General features: G+C 47.3%; 1 protein-coding gene and 1 long non-coding RNA gene across 19 annotated transcripts in view; one reads left to right on the forward strand and one right to left on the reverse strand.

Moving 5' to 3' along the window:
* Positions 1–4565, reverse strand: part of DNM1 (dynamin 1) — a 68714-nt gene extending 64149 nt beyond the window's left edge. For 10 of the 18 annotated variants that reach the window (XM_055720957.1, XM_055720959.1, XM_055720954.1 and 7 more), the window contains exon 1: positions 4234–4564. In XM_055720957.1, coding sequence (XP_055576932.1) covers positions 4234–4394 — 161 coding nt within the window. In that variant the 5' untranslated portion in view covers positions 4395–4564. Of the gene's footprint in view, positions 1–4233 lie in introns of all 18 variants that reach the window. The other 8 variants (XR_008733906.1, XR_008733907.1, XR_008733908.1 and 5 more) reach the window with 1 other exon arrangement.
* Positions 4566–4749: 184 nt separating this feature from the next.
* LOC129736860 (uncharacterized) lies at positions 4750–7625 on the forward strand. Its single transcript, XR_008733965.1, has 3 exons — positions 4750–5003; positions 5714–5856; positions 5950–7625. It is a non-coding gene; the product is annotated as an uncharacterized LOC129736860 (long non-coding RNA).
* Positions 7626–11432: the final 3807 nt, after the last annotated feature.

Here is an 11432-nt window from a genome sequence, read left to right on the forward strand (position 1 = left end):
TTTGTCAAGGCAATTACTTGTAACACAAGTAGCACGCTTAATAGGTACTTATCCTTACCACTGCCACAGGCATTGCAGCGCTGCGTTTTCCCTGCTCTTTTACCCATGCTGAAACTTCAGTTTGTTAGGAAAGGCAAGGTTAGCCCAACACAGTTGAGCTTAGGTCCATGCCTGTCTCCAATTTCCTTCCAGGCAACACACAAACATCGGCTAATTCAGCATATACCACTGGAGCCCGGTGCAGACTGCTAAGCGCCCCTATTTGGTTTGGGACATAAAAGCTCCCAAGAGAGGATGCTTCTGAAGTAATGCTCAGGTCTGGGGTCAAGTAAACGCTGATCCCACTTCCCACAACTCTGGCACTGCTTAGCTCCCTTGATCATAAACAAGACTGTTTCACCTCCACTCAAGTCCTTCCACCTACTATTCCCGATCCTTAGTCACTGCCTCCTCAGCAGCCCCCTTAAACCATCTGTTCTCCAGAAGTCAGAGGTGCCTTGTTTTCTCCGTGAAGAGCAATGCAGCTGTCCTAGCAGGGCTGAGCAGTATGCTGCCTTGGATCACACAACAAAAACACAAGGCACAGACATTCATGTAGCCATCTGAACACAGCCCAGTGCTTTCAGCTCTCCCTGTTTGTAAAGCAGAGATAACAGTAATACTCCCACAAATCCAGCGGTTTGTATAACGGTGCTCCGAGACCTTAGGATTTTAAAAGAAAACCCACACTTATATCTGTCATTTTCACATGGCAAAATAAGAGGGGCATGAACATGGATGATTCTACAGTTTTGTGGGCAGTCTTTTATATCCCCCTTCTTGGTCCTTTCAGCTCTCAAGTCAGATTAGCACATGCCACATGCTTTGTTCTTTTTATCAGACCAGTTCTGCTGGTACTGGTGCCTGCTCTAAGACCCTCCAATTTAAGAAAGGTGGCAGCAGGAAAGTAACACCACCTTAAGAAGGGACTAAATGACCCCTGATGTCCCTCCTGACCCATTTACAAGCCTATAGCCACACCAACAGGAAATGCCTGGAGCTGACCTGACCAACCTTCCTTCCATTTCTGGGCTCCATGATGAACCAGTCTATGAAGAGATGTGTCACCTGTCTGCCTTCTACATGGCTTCTCTCTTCTCTTCAGTGATTTTTAACAGCATCAGCCAGTATCCTAGTCACCATGCTGAGTATCCGGCAGCAAAAGCACACATAGCAGCTACAGTGACATCTGGTATTATAAATACAGGGTCTGCACTGTTGGATTATCTGTTAACAGTAGAGTAAGTGACACTGGAAGAGCAATTAGCAGCAACTAGTAAGCCATGACATTCAGGAGGGAAAAAAAAATACTATTTGTTTGGCAAGACATGCAACTAAACATTGACTGCAGTCAGCATCACTTCCCTGTGCTTCAAGGCTTCCAGCACGCACAAGGATTCAGTGCTACTGCAAGGTGCCAGCAGCAGCCCTAGGCTGAAGCCCTGCCTAGCCACAGGCTAGGTCTGGCAGGGAGGGCAAGTGTGCTGCCCTGCTGTGGGAACGCAGCTGGATGACAATTTGAAAGAAGCCTTGCAGGTACCGAGCAGGAAAACTAGCCCTGGCAGGGCCTCCAACCCCTCTGCTTAAGCATCCCCATCAAGCACATCAGTCAGTACCAACTGCATCTGCATTTGTTCTTGCACAATTTTCTGTCCACTCAGAGAAAAATTCATCAGCCCTCACATTCACCATACAGCATGCAGCTGCTGAGCAATAGCTGCACCACCATCCTGGTATCAAGCTGGAGCAGTGACATATGTCATGTCCACACTACAGCAATAATTGTATTTGTACACAGTAGGTCTACACACAATTTCTTCTTGTGCCTATTCAGAGAAGAGAACAGCCCCTATCACAATTACTTTGAGAAGCTATGCTTAATTCTCCACACTATTTCCATAGCTTCTTATCATGGTTTCCAACACCCACAAGAAAAGAAAAGAGACAATACATTCAAGTGGGGCCCCAACATCATTTTAACAGGATTGGATTCTGCAGTATATACGCACACATACATTCTCTGGTAAGATGTCTCATGTTACTGGTCTCTAAGCTAGCCAGCACTCAAGAGTATCAAATTGAGAAAGACCTTTCCACTTCAGCATATTTTCCATTTCCATTCCAAGTATTTCTTTTAAATACTTTTCTACAGACAGGTCTCAGCTCCTGCTCAGGGGACCCTTCATTATTTCATTTTTTCTAAAAGCCACAGCACTATAGCTTGCTGCTAGCAAAACCACTGATGGGACACAGTGAGGTCACAAGTTCTCCTGGGACAGGGATCATCAAAAAGAGACAGAAAACATTTCAAATCATTTATTTTCCACCAGGCAGATAAAATCGTTACTTTTCAATTGGTGCCAGTGGAGATACACCAAGGATTAATATATCCCCTTCTGTTTGCTCAGTCTAAAAGAAAGGGGCAGCGTACCCCAAATCACTGACTGTCCTTTGACAAACCCTCCTCCAGCCTAACAGCCATACATTATCTATTACACCACTGTAGCACTGACTGCATAGATCCTCTAAAAAGGATTTACGGGTTAGGCTGCCAGTACTTAGAAAGCAAGAAAACAGCAGAGCCAACAGGTGAACCTGTTTTACTCATATATTCCAGGAGACCCATTTTCCCCTTCTTAGAAAGCTACAGCCCAGCAAGCTTTTCACTCTGATGGTAGGGTTGGGTTTTTTTCTGTGTCTATTGACAAGTGGCTCCTGGTCTATGACCTGAGGCTCAGTAAGATGTGTTCCTGTAATGCCCTTCCCTTGGCACGATTCTCAGCATCCCTGAGGGATACTGCATGGACTGTTGGAAGTTAACTAGAAAGGATCCCAAACTCTTTGAATGTATATATAGAGAGAAGGAAAAAAAGAAAAGTAATCTTATTCCTACCATGCTGTCTTTGCACCAGACACAATCCCCATGCCTTCTTCCTAGAACACACAGCGCGCCCTGCACTTGCTGCTCCAGGCTACAGCTGCACCGGTCTTTTTGGGGCTACTTGCAGCTAAACAAGCAATTCATACGCACCCCAGACCCTTCCAACGGTACAAAAGCTTTATAAGCCATCCGGCAGCAAATGGCTTAAAATAAAAAGTGGGGGTGGGGGAACAAAACCCAATAGATGTTGCCACAAATGCAGTTTGCTGAAAGAGAAAAACCCACGCAAGCATCTGACCAAGTATCACACCAGTCACTGCTTTTAACACAAGTCACCAGCAACCTGCATGCCCCCTTATAGCATAAAATAATACCTTGATAACTAAAACCTGTGTATCACTGGATACAATTAACGGGGGCAGAAACAAGCAGAGGAACAACCTTCCCTCCCCAGGTGTTGTGTGTCTACGCTGGAGCAGATAACCAAGCAGCGCAGCCTACAATTTACTCAAGTTGCAGATGATGAATGCAAAGGTCACATGAAGGGAAAGCATCAGTGCACTGCCTGTCACAAAATGGTAGCACCCGGGAATCTGAGCATATAGGAGAGATAACCCCGTCCTTCCCACCGCCTCCCCGCAGCTCCTGACATGGCATCCGCTATGGAGGACAGCGCGGCAGGGCTGGGGGAGGGGGGCGGCGCAGATTAAACTTACCCACCCCCCCGCATCCCCCTTCCCGGCGCTGCACCCACCCGCGGAGCGCGGCGCGGGGGCGCGCGGCGCGGGGGCGCCCGGCCCGGCGGCCCCAGCGAGGGAGGGGGCTGGGGGGGCTGCGGTCGGTCCCGCCGCACTTCGCCCCCTTATGTAATAGCCAGGGCGCCCCTCCCGCGGCGGGGGGCTGCCAGCGGCCCCGCAGCTGCGGCTGAGGCAGGCGGGACCGCGCTGCGGAGACGGACACGCACCCTGCAGACGGGGAGACCCCCCCCCCGCCCCGCCACGGTGCTGCCCGCGCAGGCAGCAGCGATGCCCGCGCACCGCACCGGTCCGTGCGGCCGCTCCGCGTCCCCGCAGCGCGATGCCCGCGCCCCCAGCAGCGGCGTGTCCCCCAGCAGCGGCGTGTCCCCCAGCAGCGGCGTGTCCCCCAGCAGCGGCGTGTCCCCCAGCAGCGGCGTGTCCCCCAGCAGCGGCGTGTCCCCCAGCAGCGGTGCCCGCGCGCCCAGCCGCTACGCCCGTGCAGAGCGATGCCCGCGCCCCCCGCCCGGCGCCGCCCGCAGCCCTGCCTGTGGCGGGGCCCCGCAGGGACCCCCTCACCTCCCGACAAAATTTTCCAGCACGGAGCTCTTGCCGGCGCTCTGTCCCCCCACCACGGCGATCTGCGGCAGGTCGAGGTTGGCGTTCTGCCCGATGGCGGCGAAGGCGTCCTGCAGCCGGTTGACCAGCGGGATAAGGTCCTCCATCCCGCGGTTCCCCATGGCTGCGGCGCGGCACCGGCTCCCCGCACGGGCGAGCTCACGCTACCCCCTTCCCGCGCGCCTCGCCGGCGGGTGAGCCCGCCTCTCGCCGCCCCGGCCGCTAGGCGCCGGCCCCAGCCCGCGCCCCTCGCCCCGCTCGACACCGCCCGCTGCCGCTCGGGCTCCGCCGCCTCAGCCCGCCCCGCCGCTGCGGACAGCACGCGCGGCCGCCAGGGGGCCATAAGCGCGCGGGCGCCGCGTTGCACCCTGGGAGGTGTAGTCCGCACGGCTGAGGGGGCGACGGGGGTCCCGGCGGCGAGGCCCTCCCGCACTGCGCCGCTGGGGCCGGGCATGGGGCACGGGCACGGGGCACGGCTCCGAGCCAGGGGCGCTGGCGACGGGCCGCTCGCTCTCCCGGCGCCAGAGCGGCGCAGCTGCCCGAGGCGGCGGGGGCTGCGCGGGGCCGCGGCCCCCCCGGGGCGGGTTGGCACACCGGTGCCGGGGCCCGTGGCTGCCTCAGGTGGGGCGTCTGCCTGGGCCGGTCGCTACGGCTGTCTGCGAGCCTGCACAGCTCGGGCACGATGCCTGTGAGTTCAGGCTCTGTATCTGTGCAGTGCAGTTAACGTACAGGTATGTTTGGTCGATGTACCCGCACGGTTCAGTTCCTACACCCGCACAGTTTGGTCTTTACAGCCATACGGTTCAGCCAATACACCTGTGCAGTTTGGTCACCGTCCCTGTGAAGTTGGTTGACACAACCGTATGGGAGGGTTGTGTGCCAGGGCAGCACTTGTGGAACTGCCAGAATGCATGACATACTTGATACGATTAAACCAGACTGCAAAAAACACTACTGCGCTTCTGCTGCTTCATCTTCTTGCAAACATGGATGAAAAATGCATCAATTTCTGTTTATAGATGCAAAACAGAGGATGTTGTCATTGTTGCTATATTTGTTTTGCAGAAACACAAGCGCTTCATTTTACATACCTAGATTTTGTTTTTAAAAATTGTCACGATAAAGAGGAAACTTTCAGTTCTTGAAAGGGCTGGGATTTTGCTGAGGACATAATGTGAGGCCATATTTGATCTGAAAGTATAGAAGTGAAAACAAGTGTTGAGAAAAGAAGCCGCTGGCTAGCAGTGACTCAGGAGAATGGGGAATGCTGCATTTCAAACACCTCTTAATTTGTGCTACCCAATACTGTTGTTCACAGCTCAGAGAGAGCTGGGGGTGGCGGGGGAAAAGAATATCAAAAAACTGCAACAGATTTTGAGCTGTATGTTTCATTTTAAACAGCAACTTTTTAGTTATGGTGATTCTAAGGAATTTTTCACAGATGTCCATCAAATGCAACCCGTGCAAAATTACCTGCCTGGGTATACAGAGAAACTGGAACAACCACGCTGAGGAGGTGACTGCCTTACTGTGTCAGTGAAGATGCCCGAGGAAAATGCTCTGAAAAACATCACTAGCGTGCAGGTAAGAACACTGAAGGAAGGGAGCTGCTCCATCTGTATGGGTAGCATCATTGCAGGGCATATGTGGGCTGTCAATGCTATTTGTTCCTTTCAGCAAATTGCCCAGTAAATCTCAAAAAAACAAGCTTGGGAAACTCAATATAGACTCTGGACAAAAGTCTTTGAACATCTGTACTGCCATTCTGATATTGAAGGATCCTGGACAAAATAACATTTTCCCCTTCAGATGTTGATAGCTGCTCCTTGGTAAGAGGTCACCACAAAAAAAAAAGTGAAGAGTATCAAAGACTTAAAGAACAGTGTCACCTTCCTCCCTGGATCAGAGCTGATGCTCAGGGAACATCAGACCATGAAGATCTTTGAAGCTTTATTTGAGGAATGGTAAGAAGAAAACTGTCCTTTTCTCAAAGGTTGCTGTAACTTGAAGTTCACCCACAGAGCTCTAATTTCAATACTGAGAAAGATTTCCCAACTACGTCGTGGCAATCATTTCATATAATTTAACAGCTGTACTAATGAGCCTCAATGGCCATGACCAACCTCACCTGTGGCTTCTCCCCACAGCTGTGGGCCAGGAGCTCTATTTAAGCTCAGCCCAGGGCTATCAGTCCCTGATGAATGATGGAGAAGTGTTAGTCTTTGGTGTAGCAGCAGCCCTATATGCCTGTGGAGTCTTTGATTCTGACTTGTGGACTGCTGACTCCTTAGCCCTGCCTTACTGCTATAGGTGTGCCTGGTGATCGCTAGTCCTGATCCTAATCCTGGCTTGATGGTTGGTATTTCTGCCTGATCTTGGCCCTGCCTCATTGCTGTGCTGTTGCCTTATGATTTGGTCTTTTTGTCGGACCTAGATGTTGTATTTGGTCTGCCCTGTTTGCCTCCCTTGGGTGCTGTGAGATTGGGCCTCAGCTGGCAGTACCCCTACCAGCTGTGGAATTTACCCCTTGGCTCCTGCCTCCTCTTCCCTTCGGGAGCAGCCCTGCTCTTGCTGTTTCCTAACAAGAGCATCAGCGGTTTAGCTAGTACCTGAAGTGACTTGACTTTGCTCCTTGTCCTGTCCCCTACCCTATGAATCCATACTTGTCCTTAATACTTCTACAAAGGCAACTATATTTTTTGTGTGGCTCTCAACATTTTTCTATTGACAGAAACTTCAACCTGCAAGTATTGTATTCCACTCCTTGCTTAGCAGTCTAAGCAAGTATTTTGTTCTGGGTGAGCCCAGTCTAGAAATAATGATTCGGGCTTATACCATTTTCTGGAAAATCTATTTGTTTTGAGAAAGGGTTTTGAAAGTACAGTATGTCAACAGCTGAAATTGTGAACTACGGGGGTAAAATAGGGTTCATGTTGCCAGTTAAGGAGCTGGTACGCCAATAAGGCTCATGTATGACTTTTTTGCAAGTATTCTTTCATATGTTCTCTAGTCTTATTTTTCTGTGAGCCTTGTACTTAGCTCTTGGGCAATGTGGTTATTCTGGGGGGTTGGAGGTCCAAGGGGGTCCTTCGTCTGACTTACTGTGGTCTCAAAGGGCAAAAGTGCACTGGAGGGACAGGGGAGTTAATGGGGTGCTCTCCAGGTAGACAAGAAGGGAAGAAAAGGAACGGTGGAAGTGGTAAAACCCTGCAGAAATATTGGCAAACTTTACCTAGATCTCTCAGCAGATAAATACTAGTGTAAAACTCAAAGACATACAAAATATGCTCTTGCTTCCCCTGTCTTGCAGAGATGCTTCTAAGCAAATAAGATTACAGTGTATGCCTGCAGCATTACCCCTACAGGGACTCTATTAATATTATGGAGTCTGTCTAAAATGCTTCTGCAGCAATTGTAAACATTCAGCTTAGAGACCCAAACTCTGGATTCTGAGACAGCAAGGCTTGGGTTTTAAGTTTTAGAAACCTACACCTCCCATTGATGAAAAAGAGAACTACAGGCATTCAGAATTAGTCATAAAGCCTTCCATTTTCTCTCCTGCAAGAAGCTGAGTTGCAAGGATGTTAGCAGCAAACAGGCCTTTTGATTCTATAATACCTCCCACTGGTGACTTATGCAGCAGCATGTAGCAGTTACAGGAAGAAAAACAACTATGTGATCATCCTTTGAGGGGAATAGTAAAAATCTGCAATGTCTGTGAAATTAAAAAGGAATTTTATAAACTGGAGTGGACAGGAGAAAACTATTCCTTTTTAACTTCGTCGAAAAACATAAGACATCAGCAAAGAAAGAAAAAAGGTGGATTAGTTCCCCCCCTCATAAATATTTCTGGATGTACTTTAATGTGAATTCCTAAAAATGCATGACTATGTGTTCCTAAATATGGCTATCAACAACAGTTTTGTACACTGATTTTGTCACCTCATGCAAATAGAGCTTCCAGTTTAGTTAGCATAATTAGAAATAGACACTTGAGTGCTAGATTCTGTCCCTTATTTCTTGCCCTTGCAAAAACAACACATATAGTCCTCAGAGAGGAAAAAAAAAGGCAAAACCATGGAATACTATTAGCTTACAATTCTCCTAGTTACTTGCAAACTGTTACTGTTGACTCCAGGTAGAGCTGTGAGTGTTCAGAACGTTTCACAGTAGATCGTGAAGCGAACCCTCCTGGCTCCTAAAGAAAATTTTTATAAACACAGGTAAGAATTGAAATTGAATGTTTACAAACAGAGGTGAGAATGTAAGTTCCACAAAGAATCAGGGCTAGAATTGTCACTGTCTGTATCAATATAGAATACATTATAAAGCTGACAAATACTTTAAAAACTTAATGAAAATTAGCCTCTTAAATTTACATGACTATATAAAGCTGCCTAGAGAGAGAGAAGCAATGGTAGTATCTGTTTAATAGGTACTTCAATGTTACTATAGAGGCAATGATACCATAGTAACATCGTTGATCTCTGTGGTATTAGTTGCTCAGTAAGAGAAAGTTTCTCTGTAATGTTCCCATTGGTTGGAAAAGCTACCTGAAAGAAAAGCAGCCTTTAATTTTTTATTTTAAAATATAGAGCTTTCTTTGTAGAATAATAGTGAAATGCTTCCTTATCTTCTGTTCTGAAACAGGAAATTTGCTGAAGTGGTTTGGAAATACCTCAAAAAGAGGTAAAAGAAGGTAAAAATCTAGCATATTGAGATACTGACTGGGTCAGGTGTATCTTTGCTGTGACTGCACAGAAGCCAAAATATACATAAGGAAAGAAAGAAACTGAGTGTTATAGTCCATTGGGAATGGGATTTGGACATGGATGTGAGTTCAGTTTAAGAGTGACAAAGTGAGTTCTCTGCACTTTCCACATCCAGTGGGATGATACAGAAGAGCTCCTGGGATATATTTTACCTTGTGAGACTGAAAATCACTGATGGAAGCTGATTGGCCATGTGGCAAAATGGGTGTGAAAACAGTATCTTAGTTTATCTCTTGTGGGCCCTGTCCTGCCAATTAAGAAATATCGGGAATAGATTTCTAGAGCAATAGAACAAAGAGTGGGTGCAAATATCCCTTAGTGCACAGATCATTTTACTTTGAAATGTTGTGTGCTACTGCTTTCACGTGTGTGAATACAGTCTTCCTCCAGATAAGAGAGGCATGGAAAACAGTGTAATTCCAGTAATTAACACCAGCTGTTGAGAGCAGGTCTGGTGAAACATGACCATTCCTTCAATAGATAGGCCCCAAAAGCAGGAGGAAAAAGTACTTTAAAGCTCCATACGCCTTTTTCTCCAGGGAGTTTGGGAGGTTTAAAGACATTATGGTGAGAACTAGTTATATCCTAGTGAAATGGATGAGTAATAACACCATCCTTGCAGATTGCAGAGGAAATTGTGGGCACCACGGTATCTTGGTGCTGTCATAGGCACTAAGAAACGCTTGGATTTTTGCAAGCTATGTGGCTTCACCAAGGGTTGGCATACAAAGTCTTTTTCAAAGCCAAAATTAAAACATACAACTGTGCAGTCCAGTCATGTGCTGGAAGCTAGGAATCTCTTGTTATCTGCATGCCTGATCTGGTCCCTGGAACAAATTCATATAGTCCAGCAAAAACTTGGCTGTATAATGCAATCCAGGTCCCAAATAAAAAGCATTTGTGCGGTCTGTCCTCTTACCTGTGAAGAAATTTCACAGCCCTGATCTAATCATAGAGAGGTGTAACGCAGGCTGCCTTATAGCGATGATCCAACAGCTCTGCTGGTGGCAGTCTCTGTATTGCAGGGTACTTTCTGGGTCATTTTCTTACCTTGAGCTTCTCCTGTTGTCAATGAGGCACAACCTTTGTGTAACCCCTGAGCCTAGTGGGTATTTGGGTTATTAAGTGATAATGTTGTAGTCTGTATTGTAGCACTAGGGTTTGGAGGTTCCATGTATTCTCACAATATGACATGAGTAGCAAGTTGCTTAATATTTGAAAGGGAAATGTTCCTTGCAGGAAAAACCAACGGAGTAGGTGGAAGGTCAAGGTCTGTGGTGTACCAATCAGTGCTCACCGGGCACTTTGGCTGTCAGCTGTTTTAATCAACATGCTGTTTTATTGCCTGTAATGAAAGAAAGGATCCTAGCCCGATTTTCTGTACTGTTACCTTACACCTCTGTATGACATGGTGGGATTAGCTGAATCTGGAACCTTCTCTTCTGGATTCACTGAACCATGTCTGGTCAGTGTGGTGTTTACATCTGGCACATAAAGGCACTTCTGAAGATCAGCTTTTGGATGGTAGGTTGATAAAGCAGTGTGTGTCTTCACTTCCTGCAGCCCTAATTCTGTCTTGTGCTGTGCATGCACAGGACTAAACCCATGTCCAGATTTGTGCTTGATGCAGTAGTGTATCTGTGCATTGAATTGTAGGTTTATTCATAAACTCATTAAGGCTGTTGATTTAATGATTTGTATATAGGATCTCAGAAGGAAGCCTAATCTTTGAGGGGAGCCTTTAGGCTATGTTAGAATATAACATCCAACAGTAAAAATACCTGTAGACTTAGCTGCTCCCCCATCTCACTGACATGGTGCTTTGTAGATTTCCTGTAGATTTCCAAATGTTACATACAAAGCATACATAAAGAACTTTAGTTGTAGAATTAAGACCAGAACACATCAATTTCAGATTTACATTTATTTATACAACCAGAATTGCATGTCTGGCTAACATACTGACTAGTCAGACATTTGTAGGATCATAATACTAACCCTCTTCCCCACCCCTGCAAACTAGCCAGGCCAGTAGCTGCTGTAATAGTACAATTACAGGAGCAGAGGATCAGTTACGCAAAATGATTTGAAAAAGACTCCATGTATGTTTTTCTGCTCCATGTATGTATTTGCTGGGATGATACTTCAGCTTTCATGCTTAACAGGAGAACATTTTCTCTGTGTGCAGACAGCTGGGACTGGATAAAGGACCCTGGGCATTAACGTGGCCAGCCATTGATTAATATGGGTGGATGGTCACCTCTGAATTGATTATTGTAAAATCGGGAAAGTATAAAAAGGCCCAAAGGAAAAATCAACACATGATGCTGCCTGCATTGAAAATTATGCATGCTAACTGTGTATCACCAGCAACAGCATTTGGCTTAC

This window comes from Falco cherrug, chromosome 9 (assembly GCF_023634085.1).
Source record: "Falco cherrug isolate bFalChe1 chromosome 9, bFalChe1.pri, whole genome shotgun sequence".
Lineage (NCBI taxonomy): Eukaryota > Metazoa > Chordata > Aves > Falconiformes > Falconidae > Falco > Falco cherrug.